We start from the raw sequence: 26,117 nt of genomic DNA on the forward strand, positions 1-26,117 counted from the left end.
TGGGGTGGGGGGAAATAAGTAAATTACATGAACCCCAGTGCTTTAATTGTACCTATTTTATCAACCCTGATAGGATGAATAATAAAGTAGAATACTGCTTTTTATTGATAGACATTATTATGGTTTAAAAACAAGAGGGAAATGAAGTTTATAATGGCCAAGAATGCACTGTAAGGGAATCTAAATACCTAGTGTTTGGTGAAATAACAGTGCTGATAATAAATAACTCCTTCAGGTAAATGTTTACCATAAAAATGTGAGGATTGTGTTGATGATAATGGTGGCGGTGGTGGTGGTGGTGGTGGTAGTAGTGGTGCTGGAAGGTATTAAACCTTATCTCCATTTCACAGAAATTGCAGTGTTGTTGCTGATGCTGTTGGTGGCAGATTTTTGTTAAAGCTCTTTACTTAATATTAGGATATGATTAGATAATAGTTTAACTTATTTGCATTAGGCTTGAAGTCTTAGATGGATTTTTATAAACTATTTCTGTTTCTTAGTGGATAATGTGAAGAGATTCACGGATTATCCATGAGTCACAATATTGCACAATATTTTGTTGTTCTTTTGTTTTTGTATTTTTCTCCCTCTAAATTGCTTTCATTGATTACTTGATTGTTGTTTGACCCTAGGTCAGTCCTGCTCAGGCAGTCCTATGATTTAAAACATTCCAACCATGATCATGTCTTACGTATTCAAGTCTATAAAATCTTGCCATGGTCAACTTTGTCTTTCATCCTTCTGGGGCCGTTGGTATCAATTTGCTTGCCTTGTGCCTAAATTAGAAGTCCTAAATCTATAAACAAATTATTAATAATAGTTTATTAATTTGTCTTGAATGTTTTTTTCCTAAGGAAAGCATATTTATGTGCATTGGCTAAGGTTACAACTGATAATTAAGAGGTTTAGATATAAGACCTCAATAATAATAATAATAATAATAATAATAATCCTTTCTATTATAGGCACCAGGCCTGATGTTTGTGGGGGGAGTGTTAGTTCATTACATCGACCCTTGTACTTAACTGCTATGCATTTCATCAATTCTAAAAGGATGAAAGACAAAGTCAGCCTCAACGGAATTTGAACTCGGAACAGACGAAAATGCTACAAAGCATTTTGCCTGCAATTTTGAGGGGAGAGGTTAGTCAATACTATCCATTCCAGTATTTGACTGCTACTTTATTTTATCGACCCTTGAGAGATGAAAGGTAATGTTGATCTCAGCAGGTTTGAACTTAGAACATAAAGAGCCAGATCAAATATTGCAATGCATTTTACCCCCAACACATTTAACTATTTATTCTGCCAGTGACGCTGATAAACAGTTTCTCTAATTTTCTGTATTTATAATTGACAAGTGATCAAAGTAAATAAATTGATTCCGAGGTTTAACCTAGATTTTATTAGTTCAAGACCCTGTTTTTTAGTATGACTACAACTACTACTACCACATGGGCTTTTAATCTTCACAGCTGATCAAGTCATTGATAGATTACTGGCCAGTATTAATAGGATTATTTTAGTAAATAATGAAACCACACTCCGTGTTCATAAACAGCAGTGGTAAGATGCGTAACGCTATCAATTCACCAACTGCCCTCAACCCATCAGGACTTGCTGCCAACAACTTCTGAGCTGAGAGACAACTACCTTCATTGTTATTGAAGCGTATTTATTACAAATTTACGTTTTGTTTCTGTATCATGAATAATATTTTGTCACACATGAAGTTACTGCTGAAAATAACTGGCAGCTGGCTGACGGCAAATTTTCTCAAGCAGCTGTTTAACATGTCAGCTTTCGGTCTCCCTCCAAAATCTATCACTTCAACATCTTGACAGAATTTACTGTATAATTTGTCATAACTTTTAGCTGTGTTTATTTTCGCTCGGTGCAGATAGTTGGATATAACCGTAAGTTTCTAACCATCTTATTTACTTTATTCCGTTCGAAAAACAAAAGGTATATATATCATTTACTAATTTCTTTGTTTATAAATGATAGGAAGAAATTCTGATTGTGTGCACTAAACCAACAGTCCCAACCTTTGTTTTGCACCAGGGACCGGAGGAGATCACGCACATAATAAAACACAATCAAATGCATAATATAGAATTGACTTACTACATATAAATTATATATATAATGCAAAAACGCCCAGCTGACTGCAATCGTCAATAAAATAGAAATGAAATCTAAAACATTTTCTTTCTGTGCCACCCGGTACCAAATGATTCGCGGTCCAGTGGTCAGAGACAAAAAAATATATTTAATGTATTTTGCTATTTCTGCACATTACAACAAACTAATTAACGATAGGCTGAAACAACTACTAATAATTGCTGATTCTGTTTCCTTTTTGTTGCTTGTAACTTCATAAACAACCTCCAAGCGCGCCCTTTTATTGTGATTGAATTGTTCCCCCTTTCAGGATTTTTCGTTTACCAAATTGCCTTTGTTTCCCTTCCCCTGCCCTATTGGGGGTCACCCTATTGTGTCTTTAGGGAGATCTCTATTGTAGTCAGCAGGTGTTTTCTTTTATCACAGTTCATTTACATCTGAAGAATTCTATAACTTTTTCTCTACACGTTTTTTTTTCTTCTTTCTGTTGAAGGCCAGTAAATCTGAGTGTTATAGATAATGACTATATAATCCAATCAATATACGACTGATGTTACTTCTACAATTACATTAATACGTAAATAACTATTCCGTTTTGATTGGTTCCTCCAACCCACCCCAACTATAAGTGGATTCTACTTAAAAATTCAAAATGGGTCAATTATCTCACCAATAATTAACCTAATTCTGTCATCAATCCATCTATTCCACTAATGATTGGTCACATTTCTTAATAATTATTTCACTGACTTTACATAATTCTTTCAAAATTGGAATTCTGTCCGATACTTGTTTATCTGCCCATCCTAACCCCTCCCTACTTAAGAGGAAAAGTTAGGGGGATGAATAAATGATTATTCAACATATTATATTAGAATTTTTTTTTATATGTGGTATTGACATATAAATGGTGTCTTGAGTCATAAATTGATTTTGTTTTTAATCTACATCTTCAATAATGGGTATGGGCAACCTTTTTTGAGAAGTTAGTCTCATTACTAAAAAAAAAAAATCCAAGGTGATTTTTCATTTGGTGTACCATTCGGAAATTCTTGTGGGCTGCAAGTTGCACATAACTGTTCTATAGCTAAATCTACCACTTTGTCTTTGCATTAATCCATTCTCTCCTTTCATTCATTTCATTCTCTCCTGGGCAAGTTTCTGATAAACATTTTACGCATTTTAAAAACGGGTTTGTTAGCATTTTGCATTGTATTTTTAAATATTTGCAGCTTTAAATTTATTTTTCGTGTTGGAATAATTGGGTAATGAATGCATTGTAGATGTGTATTGAAGAATGATTTTGATTCAGTTTATGTTTTGAAGCATGGTAGTAATTGGAAAGAATTGATAGACCATTAGAGGAACTATATTGCAGTATTTCTTTCGGTTTCATGTATTCTGATTTCAAATCTTCTCAAGGTCAACTTTGCCTTTCATCATTCTAGCATTGATAAAAAAATAAAGTACTAGTCTAGAAGGGAGGATGGAGTGGTAGAATTATTAGAGCATCAGACAGGAGGCCACGCAGCATATCTTCTGCTCATTGTATTTTGAGTTCAAACTGCAATATGCCTTCTTGGGTGATAAACTTATTTCATTACCCAGTTTAACACCACCACTTGATCTTTAGTTCTGTTATAAGCACTCAGTTCAGGTTTCCAGTTTGATGACAACTCATCCGCTCTCTCCTTCCAGTCTCAGTTCAGTGGTCCTAATAAAGGATTATGGGTAGCAACCTTCCCTTTTGGTTAAGAAATTTTAAAGTTTCAAAGAAATCAAACTATATTTTTCTGCATATAAGTCGATATAGTATAAACATTCAGACATCACCACTATCTCTCCAAATCCTGCTGCATTTCATATGGAAGTTTTGGTCCTCCAATATGGTTTTGGTATATTAGTTGACCTCTTTTTTTGGCCTGAATAATTTGTCTTGTATGCCTGAATGTATGGTAGTTAGGCAGTGCCAGAAATCTCAAACGATTTTGTCTAATAATCTTGCATGTGATGAGAGACTTTAGATACAAGATGAAAGTAAATCTTACATCAGTAGTAACTTCCTTTTTGTACTGGCTGAATTACAAAATCATCTCATCACCTATTTATTTTATACTTGACCAGACAAAAAATGTAGCAAAAAAATATGTAACTTTTGTGTATTGTTTATTTTAACATGTTTATTTTCATTCTGAAAAGTAAGTTAAATTGTTTTTTTGTTATTAACTAAAGGTTGGTTTATTTTATTTGCAGATGATATAATCCAAAACCATCTCCCTATCAAATCCGGTCCACAGAATCTCTTAACATACTTTCGCATTCAATAACTTTTTTCGCTTTGTTGTTCTTTGTGTCACCATGGAGAATTACGTGCAACAACAAGAGTTTTCTGAAGCTAAAAACCGGATAAGTTTATTTGAATCAGAATTTGAAGATGGTTGGTTCCTGCAAAAGCTGATGAAAGAGAACTCTCCCTCCTTTCCTAAACGTCGTAGACTGGAAGACGATGCTCAGAGTTGCATCAGCAGCAGGACCGATTCACCAGTATCTGTTGACAGCTTCATGGATGAAAGTTTCTGTCCTACACCAACTGACTCTCCTTCCACTCGGGTGGCAACACTATCGGATTTTAAAAAACATTATAAAAAGGATGAACTGTGGGCTGCTATTGAATCTAATTACCAATATCTTATGGATGATGAAATCATTGAGACATGTAGGGTAAGTCACAACTATTACTTATGAAATATATTTTTGCTTTCAATTTTATTTCTTTTCATGCTAGTAACAGATGAGCTACAGATTTATTTGAGACAGAATTTTACTGCCTGATGCTCTTCTTGTTGCTCACCTTTAACTGTTTTCCAAGAAGAGATTTTTTTGAAATATTTTTTATTTCACTAGTCATAATATCAACATGGAATGTAAACATCATATCAACATTTCACTCAGGCAGTGACAAGTGAAGTCACATGGAATGATAACATTCATATACATATGCATACACAAAGACATGTCATGCATATATGACAAGCTTCCTCACAATTTTTGTCTATCAAATTCACTCATGAAGTATTATTCTGCCAGGACTATAGTAGAAGATACTTGATTAAAGTGCCACACAGTTGAACCAAACCTGAAACTATATGGTTACAAAGCAAACTTCTTAACTACACAGCCATGCCTATCCGGATCCAAAAACAAAATATGTTAAGACTATAATGTAATTACTAAAGTACCAATACAGTTGTTACAAATAAATGTATATATAGATTCATTACCATATGTGTTTAGTCTCTATGTGAAAGTCAACCCATGAGGGTATTTTTGGTGGTCCAGGCCAAGGATTAAACTGATTGCTTTCATTGCTATCTACCAGTTCATCAGGATTTGTTACCGTCTCCCTCCCAAACTACTGATATGAGCTGAAAGTTACTTTAAATGTAAACACATATATATATATATAGGAACAAATTCAATTGACACTATGAGGTTGATGACCAAGAAATAATTACAAGCACTAAGCATTTTTAAGTGACATCTTTTTCAAGTGTGACTGTTCTTGAAATAAGGGTTCTTTCTGTCTTAAAAATGATAATTCAAGTAAACAAAATATTATTTTGTAGAAACTTCTCATTTTCAATATCCTTTCTTTTAGGATAGCTTGTTACTTTTTAACTGTTTTGCTGTCACATGAGTTATAGTGGTAGTTATCAATCAATATATCACCAATAATTACATGTAATATGTGGTTCCAATTTACCAAGACTATTGCTGCTGCTGTTGCAACAGGCCCTGCTCTTCTCAACTAGGTAACTGCACACCACTTCAACACAGCCAAAATGACACACCTATTTCCTTCTTTCTCCTCATTCTTACATATTTCACCCCACTCCTAGCTAGGCCTTACACTTGACTCTTTAAACAGTCATTTCCTCATAAGCTGCAATCCTTTAGAATTCTTCTCCAATCGTATTTTTCAGGGGTATATAATATAGGTCTCTTGCTTGTGTAAAGAAAAAGAAAAATAAAAGTATCAGTAATTCATGCTGGGTGCAGAAGAGTTCTGATTTGTTTAGTTAAGTGGTTGTTGTTGTAATAAACAAACCAACAACAGGAGACGAAGTAGTTGGATGAAGTTTGTCACACGTCACAATGGAAATAATGCAAGACTGTAACACATTGTAGCACAATGCTATGTTGTAATATTGTACACATGTCCAATCCCTTCCAGATTAGAGAAGGGTGCCACTATACAGTCACTCAACCTGCTAGAAATAGCTACAAAATTCCCTGCCCAATATCCCTCAGTTTTTAAAAATGGTTATATATTAGATAATGAAATCTTAAGTACAGCTAAAAAGATGTGAGGTTGGGTTTCCTTAATATAACATGTCACTTAAACTGGTTATTCTTTGGATGACTGATCTGCTCGATCAAGGCTGACTTGTGACTAAACAATTTTAGCTTAAGAAAATTAATTATTATTGGTGATGCTGATAATGATAAATCTTATGATTTATAACTTCTTACTCTGTAGGTCAGTATTGACCCAGGCATCATAAGAACATACACAATGCTACTTCAGGCATTGTGGTTTGTATTTTATCTTTTTTCATGTTTTTGTACTTTTTTTCTTTTTCCCAACAAACCACTTAACTTTAAATGTCAACTCAGAAAGTTGGGGGTCTCCTTAATATAGCATGATGTCACTTAAATATTTCCAGCAATGAATTATGATACTACTGAACTTCAAGATGCTTGACAGGAAAAAAAAGTTTTAATATCTTACATTGAAACTTTGTACAGTCATTATGTTATGTGATTTATGTATGAGAAGACATATTGCCCTACTTGAACTCAGTGAAACTAACAGAAATTGGTTGGCAATATCTCACATATGTCAGTAGTGTGTTTAAAGCAACAAAATAATGATAATGTCCAACTGTATTAAAAAATTTATTTAATGGATCTGTTTTGAAGAACAACTAAAAATTTCAACTGCATCAACAAACTTAAAGCATGTAAATTCCCCCAGTTGGTCATATAATACTTGCTGCTTTGTCCCTTCCCCCTAATCCAACCTTGACTATGATGGTGATGGTGGTCTTATTGACGTCATATTGGAATCCGGATCCAGCCACATCATACCTTTCTTTCCAGAAATGATGCCACGGGATTGATTTTTGGTGCTTCTTCAAAATCTACATTTCAACTCAGATGAGAACCAGGATGACAAGCTGCACCAAATATGTCCTATCATTGACGAAGTGGCTGAAAATTTCAGAATGGATATTTGTATAAATGAGAGTTTGTGGAGATTCAAGGGAAGGCTCTAATTCAAATAATACAACCCAACCAAATATGCCCACTTTGAAGTTAAGATTTATAAAGTTTGCCAGTCAACTGGCAGAGCCTTTGGGTAAATGTGGAGTTGTGAAATCTACACTGGTCAGGACAGATTGCATCTTCCAGTGTCTGCTCTAGCATCAATTGATATCATGTTGTCACTGAATGAAAACGTGTTTGACAAAGGCTACAGTTTCTATACAGAGAACTGGTTTTCCAGTCCAGACCTTTTCCTGCAGCTGTAGGTGAGGAGGACTAATGCCTGTGGGACTATGAGGATGCACAGGAAAAAACATGCCACCCAATCTTCACAAGATAAAACTTTGAAAGGGGGAAACAGTGTACCAATGCACCAATAGTGGCATTCTCACTCCAGTGTGGCGTGGCAAGAAAAACGTCTGAATGTTAACCACAATGCATTCTGAAAGCATGAAGGACATTAGGAAACAACATGCAGACAGTAATGCTATAATGAAATTGAGTGTAGTTGTTTCATACAATGAAGGGATGGGCGGGGTTGACTGCTCAGATCAGCTGACAACACACAAATTGATGAGAAAATTTGTGAAATGGTGCAAAAAACTTTTCTTGTATATAGTTGACGTGTGTAGTGATTTAATGTTTGATTTGGCAGATGCTTGGCAGTGTGGGGGATGGATTGACCAGGAATCTATTGTTCCATGAAATGATAGAAGCATCAGACCTGCCAAAGTACAGAAGGTGTGGACATCCCCAAGCCGGACTCTCTCCTTACCACATGGTAAAGGGACATGGACGTCCCCACACCAGACTCTCTCCTCACTGCATAGTGAAGGGACATGGAAATTTTCTATGATTGTTACCCCCCCCCCCACACACACACACACACCGCCAAGAAGACAAATGCTTCAGTGATGCACAGTATGTAAAGCAAAAGGGAAAAGTTAGGAAACTAGGCACCATTGTTCACAATGTAATCTGCCAGTGTGTGGTACCCTGTTTAGATCTCTTCCACACTGAAGTTAATTTTTGAATTCATGTGATTGTAAAAACATGAAGTTGATCTGACTTGTGCTGTCAAGTGATCTTATTCAGGAATAATACTGCATGAGTGTCCTGCACAGGGGTATAGTTTAGATAAATAAACAGTACTTGCACTAAAGCAGTTGACGTAAATATAAGCCAAATGTTATCTCACACTGAGTACTGACCTCAATCAGCACGATTACTGTTGCCGTATTCAAGCAACCAAATAAATCACTGCCATAAACTGGTTAAAGCGGTTAATGTAAATATATACCAAACCATTGTCGTACACTAATTGCTGATCTTAGCCAAGATGATTGCCATCAATGCAGCATAGTTGCTTGATAAAAAAAACAAACCTGTTGTCATGGGGTTAAACATCTTGGTTAAGATAAAAATTCTTTAACCTTTCTTGTGGTATTTGATAGATTCACCTCTACCAGTTCTTTCAAAGATACCTTTATAATTAGTTTAACCCTTTTGATACCAACCTACCTGAGACTGCTCCTGGTTCCATGATATGAAATCCCTGCTTTGAAGGGATCTCAATTAAAACTGTCCATGAGAATTTTATGTTCATTTATGTTCCAAACAATCAGCTTAACAATGTTAGATATTATTAAATTCTTCATTATTTTTAAAATTAAATTAAAATAATAGCAGTATATTTCCTTAGAAACATGGTAACAAATGGTTAATATTTTATGGAAGAGAGAAAAAAAGGGATTAATAAAGATACATAAGGAATTTTATGTAGGGATACCCTGAGATATGGAATGTATTTCCAGGTTTCTGTAAGAGTAAAATGGTTTGTAAATACTGCTGTAGAGTCTTTTTCCTTTTGATATTTCAACTGGCTGTATGTTCAGTCTGTTTTATGATTAATCCACACCAACCAATAATGTCATTCTAAAAATAAGCAATTACATTATCAAAATCTTGAAGCTTCAAGATAATGCATGATTAATTTAAAACCGTGTAAATAAATAAGCATTACATTTGACCCAGTAAAGGGTTGAAATAAAGACCCTTGGATAATATAGACCTGGATATACAAGAAACTAAGAATAAACATCAACAACAGCAACTTAAATGACAATTGGAAGGCCAAGTCAGCTATGAAATTGTTTTTGGTACTGCACTGTCTATATGACCGATATATTTTTCTCTCACAACCTTCTCTGCCCCAGTGTACCTAGCTGTAAATAAGTACCATAGGAGTGTACAGTTCTCTACAGAAAATATCTGGAGCACTGTACACAATGCTCCAACTGTCTTGTTTTGTTTCTTGTAATGAGTTCAAAGTGAAGTTAGTATAAATGAGCAATACAATGACAAAACTTATGAATTTTGTATGAATGCAGTGTTGTTGTTTTGTAGATTGATTTATTAGCTAATTGGATAGTGTTGCCTAACAACGATGTCATAATCAGTGCAGCAAAGTCATTCTTTGTAATGTATTCACTCATCTATGTTCACTTGGCAGTCATCAAAGACATATTTGATGTAGTCTGAAACAAACATTTTGTTACTGTTGTTGCTGTAGTTATTGTTTTCATCACACAACATTCTGACAGTCATATCTTTGATGCACATACAGATTTAAAATATGAATCTTGATCATGATGCATTGACAGAGAAGCATTTTTGAAAATTCAGATCAATAATGCAAATTACCTTAAAAAATAAAAACCTAAAACACTTTTTTTTATAATATGCAGATTCTTTTGCAGCAGGTGGCCATCACAATCATAAACTGCATATTATTGAACCATTGTCTAACATGTTTAGCATAACTTTTCAAAGAAATAAAATACCTGGTGTGTATTCATTTACAAAAGTCACACTAATTCACAAAAACTAGTCAGATTCAGTTAAACAATTACCATTTGTTGTGCTCATGTTGTAAAAGTAATGGAATCTTCTATACAAAAGAAATTAGTTGAATATTTGCATCAGAATAAATTAGTTCCCAAATTTCAGCATGGTTTTATGAACAAAAGATCTATAGTATCTCAACTTTTATTATGGTCTACTGAATGGACTTTTGTTGATCAGAATTCCAGTTATGAGTTACTTATTTAGATATAAACAAAAAGCTTTCATGGAATATCTCACTCAAAATTACTAAAAATTAAAGAAAAAAAGTAGAAGAAATTTAAATCGTTTGGAATTAGAAACAAAATTTTATGACAGTTCAAAAACAATAGGAAAATAATGAACACTGTTTGTATTACAAAAAATAGTTTCTGTAATTGAGCTTGTCACATTTAGAGTACTGCAGAATAGCCATCTTTAGCCAATAGCTTTTCTGGTTTATATAAATGAGTTGCACAAAGTAATTTGGTTTTTCTGTTATAATTTATCCCTTTAGAATTTTAAACTAGCTATATCCGACCCAAATAATCTACCAGTTTTATGATCAAACTGGCCATATCTGACTCAAATATTCTGGTCAGAGCCAGTTTCTCACCCCTGCCCTTCATTGTCATTCTGAAAATAAACAATTACACCATAAAAATCTCAAAGCTTCAAGATAATGTGTGATTAATTCAAAACAATGTAATTGAATAAGCATTACATTTGACAAAATAATCTGAATGGTGAAGGATTAAAGTTGTATGTAAATACATGGTTCTTATGGGTTTAAACAGTGCAGTTGTTTTTGGTTATTCAAAAATGTTAGGTTTTTACACTTTGCTTTTTAAAATCTTGAATGTCAAGTAGTTCTTGTATATAGCTAAAATTCCCAAGGTTTTTAACATCTCTGATCTGGGAATTATTGTAAGTAATGATTTGAAATTTTCATGACATTGTTCTAAAGTCAGCTCCAAATGTTACATGTGATGTTTAAGATTTTTCAATCACAAGAGAAATTATATAAAATTTATGTCCATCCTCAATTTGAATATGCCACAAGGATCTGGAGTCCTTATGGATCTATTTTAAAACGGGGGCACCAGTTTTCATTTATGTTTTATGTAGTGTTTTTGGTACGGAAAGACTTTCAAACTTCGTATACTTATCTATTTTATATTATAGAACAGAAAAATATTTTTGTATTCGAATTTATTTCATGTAAAAAATTGTCTTATTTCGATAATTTCTACTAATCACTGACGTCTATTCAGTTGAAAACAGTTAGCGCTGTAACGGTGTATATCGTATTAATCCCCTAACCCTAACTAGAATGTTAACCGTAACCCTAACCCTAACCCTAAAACTAACCCTAACTCTAGAATCCGAACTCTAAAATTGTTACACACATAGATATGCACAGCGTAATTTATTATATAAACAATATATGCGTATAAATTACGATTAAACCGGATGAAATATGTCACAGGGAATAACATTTTTATGACCGCCCAGCAGTCACTCTATTGAGCAAAATAGACTTCAGTGATTGGTTGAAATTACAGAAATACGACAACTTTAACATGGAATAACTTGCGAATTCCTTTTTTTTTTGTTAAGAAGACTAAGAGTAAAAGATGTTTTATATGACACATTCTACCAGTGTCCCAAGTTTCAAAGTGTTTCGTTAGTGTTTCGTTAAGAAAATACTGGCGCCCCCGTCTTAAAATAGATCCGTCCTTATTTGTTAAAAGATGTTGACTATATTAAGCTAGTGCAACAGAATTTTACAAAAAAGAATTAGTGTATGTCCAACCACAGAAACCAAACCAAAACAGTTGAATGGAGCTTGATGTATCTCCAGTTTACCAGTCCCAGTGAAAACATCTAACTTATGCCAGCATAGAAAAAGGACATGATAGGATGATGATGATCAATTACATATTTTAAAACCTGAGTCTTCAGGAGAAACAAGAATACGAAGCAACCTAATTTTGGTTTTAAAAATTTCAATCTAGTGGATGATTCTAGCAAGTTTTTCAAAACTATAAATGCTAAGAATCAAGATGTCATTCTAAAAAAAAAAAAAAAAACAGATTTTTATTCAATGTCCCTAATGAAAAATACTCTCCATAGTCTATATTTCATTAGATCAAGAGCCAATGAAAAAAAATTGATGTGGGAGAATAACATATCAGCATCAATGATCTTGTAGTTGTTTGTCGAAATATTATGTTTGTTGATGTTACTGCTGTAGATGTTTATTATTAGATACCAATGAGTTGGTCAGTTTATTTGATTTAGGCCTACAGGCCTAAACCCTGTGGTTAGTTAGATAGCAATACAACTTCTTGGTTGTATATTATAGATGTAGATGTAGGTGTGGCAAAGTTTACTTCCCAACCACATGGTTCTGAATTTAGTCCCACTGCATAGTACCTTGGGCAAGTATCTTCTTCTATAGCTTTGGTTCAATCAAAGCCTTGTAGGTAGATTTGGTAGACAGAAACTGAAAGAAGCCTGTTGTGTGTGTGTGTGTCCCATTGCTTGACAACCAGTGTTGGTTTGTTTAAATCCTCCATAACTTAGTTATTCAGCAAAAGAGATTGATAGAATAAATACCAGACTTGGGAAAATCGGTACTGGTTCAGTTTATTTGACTAAAACCCTTCAAGGCAGTGCCCCAGCATGGTCACAGTCCAAAATGACAGGATGGTCAAAGCTGGAATGTCTTTGATCAGATCTGCCAATTTATCTGATCCTCTTGTATTTTTTTTATACCTTAAGCCAGGAACTTCAGCACCCTATCATGTGTGTGTGTGTATGTATATATATATATACACATGCACACACACACATATGAGTACCATATTTTTCTGTTTAGTCTGATGTTAAAATTTGTTTTAATATTTGCTTGTGTGTCATGGGGCCCTCATTTTGTTTATCTCTTCATTTACAAAAATCTCTACTCTAGACTCTCTCACTATGTAGGTGTCTGTCTGCATTTTGCTATCTTTAGTAGATAACATTCTCATACACATTCATGTCTTATCTTGCTTGGTTGTATCAATAAGACATTTTATTCCCAAAGTAAAAGAAACAAGGTTAATCTCAGCTTATTATAATAGATGTGTTTTTGGTAGATATAGTTTAGATACAGTAGGAATATTCTATTACTTTCATTGGCTTATTTTTAACATTTTTGGAGGAGATTTCATTTCTTATGCCTACAGTTCTTTCTTATAAAACATATACACAAATTAATCTTCTTTTGTTTAAGATAAAACTTTCAGATTTGAATTCAAATAGATTGTTTGCAATAAAATGAATATGTATTATATATATTTATGTGTGTGTGTGTGTGTGTGTGTGTGTCATTTGTTCATTTATTTAATATCAGTTTTATCATTCTAGTATGACTTGGTTGGGAAATTGATTTTGAGGTAGATTTTATGGCTGAACGTTCTTCTTGTTGCCAACCCTCACTTGATTTTTCAGGTAAAGGACTTCTGTTATTTCACAAGTCTTTAAAAGTCCACAGTCATTATCGAAGGCAGCCAGCTGGCAGAATTGTTAACATGTTGGGCAAAGTGTTTAGCAGTACTTCTTGCACTTTACATTCTGAGTTCAAATTCCATCCAGATCAGCCTTTGCCTTTTATCCTTTCAGAGTCGATAGTACCAGTTGACCACTAGGGTTGATGTAATTGACTAGTACCCCCTCAAAATTACAGGCCTTTTGCCTATAGTAGAAAGGATTATTATTTTTATTATTAGTATTATTAACATAATAAAACTACTTCCTGGTAGTTTAGTTAGCAAGGATGTTGTGCTGTGGTTTAGTGACAAGGGTCCTCAAATCTCTAGAATCTTTCTTTGGATTCTTACAGAGATTATCTAGAATTAACTATTTTTTTTATTGCAAGTTCTTTGATGAATAGTAATTGTCAGGTGGTTCTTCAGCTGAGAGATATTTTCAATACTTGGAAATATCTCTCAGTTGATACATCTGATGATATTATCCAGCAAAAAACTTGAAGTACTAGAAAAGAAATGAGCTTTAACTGTAATGATATTTACTTCAGGCATTGAGCATGTATTTTTCTAATTACTGTTGTGATGCTACACAGACAGACAATGAATGGTTAAGCTCTTTTATATGTACAAAAAAGGCCTAAGACAGAAAAAGAACACAATGTTATTTGTTCCTTTTTCTGTTTTTTGTTTTGTTTTAGGCCAAACCTGTGAATATCCTTTTTCATATATATAGGTATAGCTGTGTGGTTTAGAGCAGTGACCCCCAACCTTTTTGGCACCACAGACCAAAGTATCATGCACGTTCACAAAACACAGAGTGCGTAGTATGTGATACAATTATTACAGATAAATTACATATATAATGTAAAAACACTCTGCAGACAGGGATTGTCAATAAAATAGAAATAAAAATTTAAAACTTATTCTTTCTGTAAGGGCCCTGTACCAAATGGTCCATGACCCAGTACCAAATGATCCATGGCCTGGTAGTTAGGGTCGCTTGGTTTAGAGGTTTAATTTGCAACCACATTGATTTGAGTTTAACCCCACTGAACAACACTTTGCACAAGTGCCTTCTATCTTTGCTTGGTGTTGACCAATACCTTGTGAGTGGAATATGCTGATAATTTTGGAAATGGATATAAATACCAGCAAGAAATATAAAATGGTCACGCTTGTTACTCTAGCCATTGGTGCATTGGAATCCTGTAACCAATGCTACTATCATTCACAAATTATGGTAAATGAATAAATAAAATGTTTGTATAAATTTTGGCAACTCGATGAGCTCTCTTACACCCACTCCTGATCTAGAATGTGAGAATATTAAATAATTATATGGAATGCCACACAGCATGGTTACTTGACTGTTGGTTCAGTATGTACTTACAGGTTTAGTATATTTAGTGTTTATAACTATTAATATCTTAAAAAACATTTTTTAGTGTTGGTGCAAAGTATTACATTGCAACAATGTTATAGACAATAACCTGTTCACATACTCAGCTACAAAGTCGAAAATAGAGCCAACGTCTGGTTAGGTTCCTAGCAGGAAGTATTTTATAAGATGTTTCTACTGAAGAAATGGACATATACATAAATGTACACAAGCACACTTACACTCCATTATATATTTATAATAGGTGTGATTGAGTAGTTTTCTTTGCAATTTGCAAACACCTGGTTTTGCATTCAGTGCTCCTGTGCATTACATTGGACAAGTATTTTCTGCTAGAAGCCCAGGGCAACCAATGCCTTGTAAGTGAATTTAGTAGATGTAAACTGTACAATGCCTGGTATGTAATGGGCATGTGTTTAGGTAGATGCATATATGTGTGTGCATGCTCACATGTGCTGACATATGTACATGTGTGTTTGTGTTAATGTTTACATTCTGTGTTTCTTCAAAAAACCTCTGAGCTGTGGGCAATCATGATGCTGGCATTTTGTTGCCAAAAATTATCTGGAGTCTCTACACTTTTGAAGATGAATGGAATTAAAAATCCCTCATTTAAAAGACAAGTAGAGGTTTACAACAGAAAGTGTCTCCAGCTGTAAATGTCAATGCCTTATGTTTTCGTCTAATTCATACTAAACATGAAAAAACAGACTTAAAAGAAATACACGCACACCCTTCACTCTGTTAGGAGGCACAAGCCACATTACATACATGACAGGAACTTCTACCTACCAAATCTAATCAAAGGGCTTTGGTCAGCCCGAGGCTATAGTAGAAGATACTTGCCTGAAGTGCCACACAGTGAGACTGAACCTGAGACCATTTTGGTTGAGAAGCAAGTTTCCTAAACACAGCCATACCTGACACATTTATATCAGCTTCATGCATGAAGAGAAGCATGAGAAGTAAGGTATCCTTTCAGAAAAGAGAAAGAAAGCAACACTTACAGTGGATTTGAACTCCCAAACCACCACCTAACAGTCTAATATCAAACGTACTTTTTATACAGTATCTCTATCTGTCTGTCTACACACACAAACACTTGGTCAGTGTAATCTAGAAACAGGTTGGATAATTTTGTTGTATATTGATTTTATGAACTGAAACCTGTATTTTGTCCAAATTTAAATTACTATCTTAACATTTCCTTTTCTCTTCATCAAATCTCCCAAATTAACATTTCTCTCAGTCAACTTTTTTTTTTTCTACCATTTTATCAATTTACGAGCCGAACTTTGATGTGAACTAATGTAATTCATTTATTCCAAGTGTTCTTTCACCTTTATTTCTTGACTTCTCTTTCTAATTTCTGGCATCCAAATACATTGCAAAACAAAAAACATGCAAAATAAAAAACAAACAGAAAGTGGTATTTCCGTTTTACTCTATTTGTTTTCATCTGACCTGGAGTTGACCTGTTTTCAGTTCACCATAGCATGTCTTTTATGCTCCTCTGGCCACTAAGATTCCATAAGGGATAAAGTTTTAGAGGAAATGTTGAAGTGGTTTGGTAAGGAAATCACTATAGGGTTAGTTAACAAAAGGGGAGAGTTGTGAACCAGGTTTATTTGAAGGTGGGGGGGGGGGTGATACATGGCTTTGATGGTTCAGAGAAACCAAGAGCTGTTACAGTCAACAGTCATGATAGAAGAAACAATATTTTGTGGATGATTGTTTGTGATTGCAATTTTGGCAGTGAATAAAAGCTTACCAATCACCTAGCTTTTTTCTTTTTGTGGAATCTATAATATTTTGGCACAAATGTGTTCTATAGAGAGTCAGTGTCTATTGAAAACTAATGCAGATTTTGGCCTTTGTCCATTATTACTGAATATAAAATACAGTTTGCTATTTCAATAGTTTTCTTTGTTTTAAATTTGATAAATGGATAAATTACTTTTCTTGAGTCCATAAAAATGCAACCAATTTACATGGTGTTTGTAGTTTCACTGTTACATAGCAACTGTCTTAATCATTGTGGGTTTAGGATTTAGTTCACTCGCCTAAGAGATATCAACAGTTGCTATAAATGTAACCTGAAAGATTGGGGAAACATAACCTTCAACCTTTGTTTCAATATGCAATGTTTTTAGTATATCAACATTATCTACATGAGCAAAATGTTTGCTTGATTTAAAGCTAAATCATTTCAAAATGTTTTCGTTACCCGTGTATTCTCATCTGTTGCTCATTTCCCAGCCTGAAAATTCATGACCATATCCATGTTTTAGGGTTTGGTCATTTCCATGTGGTTCCTTTTAAAATAATCATTCACATCTATAATTAATTAATTGACAACAAAACATGACAATCATACCATGATTTATCTACCTGCTGGTCTAATTAACTACTTATTTCTATATATTTTCACTTGAACTTTGTTGCTACAGTGTATTTTATCAATTGTTTTTATAGTTGGCTACATTATTTTTGCTATCATTACCTTTGTCATCATCATCATCTTGTTTTTCCATGCTAGCATAGCTTGGACAAGTCTCTTCTGATACAGCAGCATCTTACCACTTGTCACAGCCCATTGTTATTTCTTTTGTAAGGTCCAGTATCCTGAGATCATCCCTCACTACTTCTTCTCACATATTATTCCTTGGTCTACCTTTTCTGCAGATCATTTGTCATTCTTTTCATATATTTCACCTCAATATTTTCACATTCCTTCTTTTCTATGCTGTTATCCGATTGGCTGGCTCTAAAGTAGAGTACTTTTATCCATCTAGCCACCACACTTCTGTGACATTATTTTTCTCCGTGAAAAAATAAATTAACTTTTTGGATAAACTATGAAGGACAAAATTATTTCTAAAATCATAAGTTGTTTAGGTACAGGCATGGCTGTGTGGTGAAGAAGCTTGCTGTGTAACCACATTGTTCCCTGTTCAATCTCACTACATGGCACCTCGGACAAGTGTCTTCTACTATAGCCTTGGACCAACCAATGCCTTGTGAATGAATTTGGTAGAATGGAACTGTATGTAAGGCCATTCTGTATATATGAATGTGTGTATCTTTGTCCGCCACAATGGCTTGCCAGCCACTGTTGGTTTAAAATGAAAAAGATTGATGAAATAAGCTCCAAACTTAAATATATAAATCTATGGAAATTTTTAAAATTTGGTATGTTAATGTAGTTTTCCAAACTGAATTGCTGGAATTATTTCACTTTTTCCAGAAATTTTTTTAAAAAAGTTATAGAGGTTTAAAATTTGATCATTTTCACCCAGTCAAGAAACAGGATTTGGGAGTTGTCATTTTGTGCATGACTGCACATTTTGTCAGCACCATGAAAATAGCATGTGTTGTTAATGTTTGTATTCTACACATGGGAAATGAATAAACATCGCATCTTTTGTAGTTTTAAGCATTCAATATGCATTTAATGTGATAAACAGCACATTACAAATGAAGTTTCTCAAAATAAGAGGTTTATAGCATTAACCTTAAAGATTTATCCAAAAACAAAATCGAACAGATTTGTAAAATTTCCAGGTGGGTAAAACAGAACACAGCATCAACAAGTGGTTTCAATATATTTGTAACATATGCTTTCTCACAGACAAAAGAGTTCTCTTGTTCAGCTTGTTACTATGGAAATAGGCACAATTGTGTCTGCGGCTTATGATTGGCTAAAATTACCCAAAATTTTCAAACTTTAATAGCTGATAACTCTTTATCTATTGATTTATGGCAAAAATGATTTTCATGGCATTGATTAGCCTATAAAAGTATATCAATAAGCTAAATATGAAATCAATTGGAGCAGAAATTGACCTTGGCAGCCAAACAGAAAAAGATCAAAAATTTCTCTTAAATCTCAAATGATTTTAACCCTCGGACCTGGGCTCTCGAGCAAAATCCTAAATAGTTGCACACACAGCTTAAGAGTTTGCAGGCAAATTAATGAACAGAACTGACTGCATCTCCTTTTTCTATGTGTGTTGTTCATTACCACTTTATTGGCAATCTGGCAGAAATAACGTTTAACCTATTCTTGCTATAGCAGGAATATGGTGTAATAGGGTTAAGAGCCACTGCTTATCTCTGGCTTCACATTGAGAATCTAATAATAAGATACATTTCCCCTTGGGTCAATTGCTATCTTGTAATACTCTCCAATGTGCTAGCATTTTGTTGATTACAAAGTGGATTGAATGTAGATTAACATGCTCTTCTTCATGTCATTTGATACTAGCTCATGATGTAGGAGTATGTTGTTTAATAGCCCTTTTATTGTCATTAAGCCTCTACTTCAGACACCTTATATGTTAAAGTTGTCCCTTTCATCATCCACTATGAAAGAATATGTCTGTTGTTATTTGAGCCCCAAGTCAACTCATTGAACAAACCCATGATCAAAAGCAGTCTAGCTGGACAGTTAATGTGTCTGTAAGTTGGCTTCTGTCATCATTGAAACTGCATGCCACCCTTTCTCTTCCTCTTTGAGACTCCCACCTCTCACTCCCCTATCTCCCACTTATTCTTCCATCCTTTTCTTACTGTTCCACTCCTCTCTTTCTCCCCTACCCTCTGTTTTTCTTTCCTGTCTTCACTCACTCTTTTATTTTTCTATACTTCCTCTGTTAATTGTTTTAGACTACATACAACATAAGTTATCTCCTATTCATTCCAGTTGCTGCCCACCCACTCTCATTTTGAGAAGACTCAAAATGATGAACAAGAGTATTATAAATGACTACATCTATAAAGCTTTATTTGGAAATATTGGTACTTTATCATTTGGTAATGCTGGTTATGTTACCTGCTTCCAATCCCTGAGTAAATTTATCTCCCATATATAAAATACCATACAACCAGCACATAACCCCCTTAGCCTTAGCCCTTAAAAGTAACCAGTTGCTGGTTAATGGACATTTATTCACATTACATTTTACTATATGGTCATATTTATTTACCTTTTTTAATTTGTATCACAGTTTGCAAGCAATGACATCGTTGGTTACATATTTCCAGTGGACCTAATTATTAGTTCATTACATTTCTGATAAACAAGGGAGTGCCTGTAACCCAGTGTAGAACAAAAGTCTCGAGACTTTGTGCATAAACTACCAATTTTTTTTTCTTGCCTATATGTATGTGTGTGTATACTTCAGCAATGTAATTACACACATGCTGTTGGCAATTTTTTTTCTTTCTCTGAACTTTTCCCTTTTTCCTTTCCAAAGAAGAGCTATGCTTGAAACATCAAACTCTTTTCACCAAGCATCAAACTAACTAATACATTCCTTGTGCACATCCTCTTGTTCCTGTTATTTTCATTCATTTTTTTTAATTGACTATGTTATATATATATATATATATATTAGCAGAAGATTACTTGCAGGACACATGTAGACGTGGACACACACAATCATCACGACTTTCTTTTACAACCTCTGACCAATGCAGACATAAAATAATGATGGTGTGTATACACACATATGCATACAAATACTCACTCACACATAGAAGCTTATAATACACACACACACACACACAGATCAGGCTTCTGCACAGTTTTCACTTACCAAATTTAATCCACAGGGCATTAGTCAACCCAAGACACTTGCTGAAAAAGCTACTCATCAATATCAAAACAAAGAACTATAATGGTTGCAATGGGAATTTTTTAGCCATACAACCATGCTTATTTGATTCCATGCTAGCTGCAAAAAAAACAAAACAGTTTTAATGAATTAAAATAAATGTCACTTATCTGGTCTTGAAAATTCACCAGATCCATTCTCTGGATATTTTATTTAAAGATTTTTTAATATTTTTTTTTTATATCTTGTAGTCAACTGAAAGTGACTTGTCTCTTGATGATGAAGATACTGCGATAAATCCCAATGTATCATTCCAAGAATTCATGCAGCAATACCAAGAACTGACTGACTGGCTGAACCAGATTCAGGCATTCACTCAGCGGAAGGTGATGTGTCGATCAGAGAAATATCTAAACCAGGTAAGATGCCAATGTGCCCGAGTTATTTTTTGTTTTGTTTTTCAGAAATTGAAGTATATCCCCTTCTGTTAACCCTTTTGTTACTGTGTATATTTTGAGATGCTCTGTGTTTCTTTCAATTGATTTTAAATATAACAAAGAATTTAGTAAAATAACTTAGTTATCATTAAGCTAGTGTTAGGAACATAAATTGTGACTAAGGTTTGGTGGAAGATTTTAATTCAAAACTTATGAAAACAAGACATTTGTACTACAGAGGCAGTTTCAGCTGGGTTGATATCGAAAGGGTTAAACCTATTTGACAGTTATTTTCTTTATTCCATTGACAAAACTTTTATGCAGTTTTTCAACATGCTAGACACAGTAACTAAATCTCCCTCATCACACCATGAATGAATGGATATTCTCATCCACGTGTTTGAGGGCTGGTAGGGACTCAGACACAACTATCACACCTTGTGCCACACACTGTGATCCCATATTGCAATCTTACATTTTACTAGGGTCTTCCTTATCCATTCCCTGATGTCATCATTCCATTTTGATCTGCCATGTCTAGCAGCCTGTTTTCCATCCACTCAACCTCTGAGGGAACATGCAGGCACAGAGGTTCTGGGCTCAGATCTGACCATCACCAGAATATAGCAGTATGAAATGAAATGCTACAAAATAAGGCATTTAGTCTTGTTTCATAGGGTTTTTGCCAATTTGCTCGGAGGAAGAGGGAATAAGAAAGGAATGTCCCCCTTGTGGAGGTGTCATGACCCCAACCAGGTCCAAGGAGCACAAACCATTACTGTAGGGTGTGATTTGAAGGAGATTTAGTTGCTATGTTTAGCACATTGAATGACCATGCAGTGGCTCCTGCATTGGCTTATTATACATTTACTATCTATTCTGGATATTTACGCACTATGATTCATAGCTCTAATCACTTACTTCAAAATCCACAGCTCCAAAAAAGAATTATTTCACATTCTGTCAAAGTTTGTAAATTCTTATTACATGAACAATATATCTATATCCACATATATAACAGCAAAACTAAATAATCTGAAAACAATATTGAAGTATTATTCACTGAGGTTCTTATAAAAGTTTAATTAAAAATTCATTTAACCCTTTTGTGACAATATTTCTGATTAAGTATATTGTGTTTCAATTAATTTTTTAAATAATCAAAAATTTGGCTGTATTTACTAGTAAGTTCTTTTTCTCTCATTTTCCTATTCTCATGCATGCACACTCACACACGAGTGCACACAGAGTAGGACATCTTATTTTACTTTATTCCAAGACTGAATAATAAAAATAATAATAATAATGATGATAATAATAATAATAATCCTTTCTACTCTAGATACAAGGCCTGGAATTTTTTTGAAGTGGGAGGGGACTAGGTGATTATATTGAACCCAGTGTTCCACCGGTACTTAATTTATCAACCTTGACGGAATTTGAACTCAGAACATAAAGACAGACGAAATGCCATTAAGCATTTTGCTCAGCATGCTAACAATTCGGTCAGCTCGCCACCTTATATATATAATAGCAATAATAATAATAATAATAATAACAGTGATGATGATTTTATTTGCTATCAGTTTGCCAGATGAAGAACAAAAATGATGTTAAAAAATAATAAATAATAACAATGAAGATCAATATATTGATTGATGTTGACATTCCTTTGGATATTCCTCATCCATTTAGCTTTCCAACCAACCAACGAGCCAGCCAGCCAGCCAGTCTCAGACTCATGATATGAGTCATTTCTTATCAGATGTTCCCATTTACCAAGATGCCTTTCAAGACAGCCATGCAACAGTGATGCATCCCAATGCAAATATCTATAACCAGTAGTAGTAGTAGTAGTAGTAGTAGTAGTAGTGGCAGAAACAGCAGCCATTGACCAATATTTTCAATGAATGGGATGATGATGTACTTCATTTCCTTTTTGCTGCTTCCATTGCCATTGACTGTTGCTTATTCTAAGACTGTTGCTCTGGCTGCTGCTGCCGCCGTTGTTGTTGTCGTTGCTGGTGTTGTCACTGCTTCTGATAGATAGAAAAGGAGTGATAGTAGAATCAAGATCGAATCTGCTGCAATCAACAGATTCGTTGCTGCTGCTACAGATGGTTGTATGAATGCACTTGTTAAACAGCAGCACTAACAGTGGCGGCGGCAGCAGTGGTGGTGGTGGCGGCAGCAGCATAAACAAAATTACTCACATAAACAAAATAATTACTCATATCAAAATTTAATTTATTAATTAATTATTCATTTATTTATTTATTTTATTGAAGTCTGTTTATTGACAAAATCGGTAATGCTGGACTATTTACCTTCAGTAGCAAAATAAATCTAGTTATACCCACTTCCACACACACACACACTGTTCCATATTAAAATTCCATTGGAATTGAGTTCGCCCTGCATTTTTACATGGCCAGTAAAGCAAGTAGTAGTAAAATATTGGTGGGGGATGTGATTCCTACCCTGTCTATCTTTTCTCTTTATCAACCTGCTTATCTATTCATCCATCTATCAATCTTTCTGTCTGTCTTTCCTCTCTTTCTCTCTCTCTGGTTATTTATCTGTTTATCCATCTATCAGTTGTTCACATATATAAATTCAATGTACAGAATGTTAATAAAATTTTATTTTAATAATATAAGCTCACAGCGTAATAATTTTGATATTTTTTTCCAATTCTATTTCTGAAAATAGTTTTTATCTCATTAATATCTTTCATTCTTTATCCAAACCATTAAAGAAGAATTTTAAATAAAATAAATTAAATTAAATAAGAATAATAGAAAGAAACCTGGCGTGTGATTGATAGCTCCCTACCATTATCTTTCATACAGATTTGTATTGGCAGGGTTACTAAATACACTATAGTATTATTTTTCTTTTAATTCTATGAATAAGAGACTACCAGGGTTATTAGTAGCAGAAGTTAGGAGGAAGCTAGTGAAATGAATAGATGAAAGTGGTGGATCTGTAGAAAATATTCAATGGTTCACTAAGTCCAGGAAAAAAAAATTGGGTGGAATCCTCATTTAGTCATTAAGAAGCTTTGAATGAAAGTATTTTGTGAAAATGAAGTGTTTAGGAAAAGGATTAAAGGAAGGGAGGGGAAAAAGAAATCCACTTGTATCATAAAGCCAGTTAGAAATATTCATGGCAGGAGCCATTTTCAGTTCCACATTTCATTCTACAGTTGGCAATTCACAAATAAGGAAATTGCTTTGCCTGAATTGGAGAGTAAGCTTTTTTTTTTTTTTTTCCTTCTTTTGTATTTAAACTGTATTCTACTTCTGTGATTATTTCAATGTTTGTATATTTGATATTTTCCCATTTAAGATACATCAGTAATTCAGCACCTTTACTACTAACAAAAGAAAACGTGTTTGTTCACATATACATACTCTCTTCCTTCTCTCTTTCTCTCTCTCTCTCTCTCCCTCTTTCATTCATTAAAATGTTATAGTAATCAATGTAACTGTCTACACACACCTGTTTGGTCGTTCATGGTTCCAGTATTAAAATCTGTTTCAGTAATGGCAAGGTTTTGTTACTTGTGTGTGTGTGTATAATATATGTATGTGTATATATATATATGTATGCATATGCACACACACATACAGTAAACCCCTGATTTTACAGACTGATTAGGAAGGATGGTATGTTTGTTCACTCCAAAAGTCTATTAAATTGAAGATAACCTAGGACTGTTACTTATTGTCTTAAATGTAAAATTTCAGATACATTATACACTATTGCTCAATATAAAATCATTAAATTATTCTAATAAATATATTTAATTTTTACTTCTCCTTTTCACTAACTACTGAAGACTATCATGCCATTATAACACATTGTGTTGTTATGATTATTATGGTGGCAGTGAGCTGGCAAAATCATTAGTGCATCAGAGAAAATATTTAGCTGCATTTCTTCCAACTCATTACATTGTGGGTTCACATTTTGTGGAGGGTAACTTTATCTTTCATCCCTTTGGGGTTGATAAAATAAAGTAGCAATCAAGTGCTGGGGTCATTGTAATCAACTTACCGCTTTCCCTCAAATTCCAAGTCATATGTGAAAATTAGGAAGAATTATTATTATAAATATTATTATTCAGACCTTTTATATCAAGGTTTTATAGTAATTCCTGTTGTTGGACTGTTACCATGTTGGGGCATCGGGGTCTTTAAGTGGATTATATCAGCCCCAGTACATAATTCAGTGTGATACTTATTATATTGATATCCATTTACCAAGCTACTATATTATAGGACTTCAAGTGACACAAACAACCCTGGTTTTTAGATCAGTGTAAATACACACACACACTAGTCTTCCACACAGTTTCTGTCTACCAAATTCACTGACAAGGCATTGATCAGCCTGGTACTGTAGTAGAAGACACTTGCCCGAGGTGCCATGCACTGAGACTGAAACAGAAACCATGTGGTTGCAAGGAAGCGTCTTAACTACACAATTATACCTGTGCTTTTATACATGTATATATATATATATATATATATATATATATTATTTCATTTAAAAGAGATCCAACTCTGTTTTTTATGTTTTTTATTTATATTCTTGTAAAATTTATGTGGGATATGGAATATATAATATATAATATAAAAAAAGATGGATGGTATAATGAAATGAAGTATTGAATGTCTTATTGAATATATGGAATATGTCTTATTGAATATATGAAATATTGAGTGTTCAATATAAAGGATTAAATATATAAAGGTGGATACGTATTTTCTATACCTTGTGGTAT

General features: G+C 33.9%; 1 protein-coding gene across 2 annotated transcripts in view; it reads left to right on the plus strand.

The window, feature by feature from the left end:
- Nucleotides 1-26,117, plus strand: part of LOC106877836 (uncharacterized) — a 206,101-nt gene that overhangs the window by 41,020 nt on the left and 138,964 nt on the right. Inside the window, exons 1-3 of one of the 2 annotated variants that reach the window (XM_014926868.2) lie at nucleotides 1,635-1,916; nucleotides 4,378-4,845; nucleotides 21,140-21,307. In XM_014926868.2, the coding sequence (XP_014782354.1) occupies nucleotides 4,483-4,845; nucleotides 21,140-21,307 (531 nt within the window). In that variant the 5' untranslated portion in view covers nucleotides 1,635-1,916; nucleotides 4,378-4,482. Of the gene's footprint in view, nucleotides 1-1,634; nucleotides 1,917-4,377; nucleotides 4,846-21,139; nucleotides 21,308-26,117 lie in introns of those variants that run through there. The other variant, XM_014926867.2, reaches the window with a different exon arrangement.

Source organism: Octopus bimaculoides, chromosome 3 (assembly GCF_001194135.2).
Source record: "Octopus bimaculoides isolate UCB-OBI-ISO-001 chromosome 3, ASM119413v2, whole genome shotgun sequence".
NCBI lineage: Eukaryota > Metazoa > Mollusca > Cephalopoda > Octopoda > Octopodidae > Octopus > Octopus bimaculoides.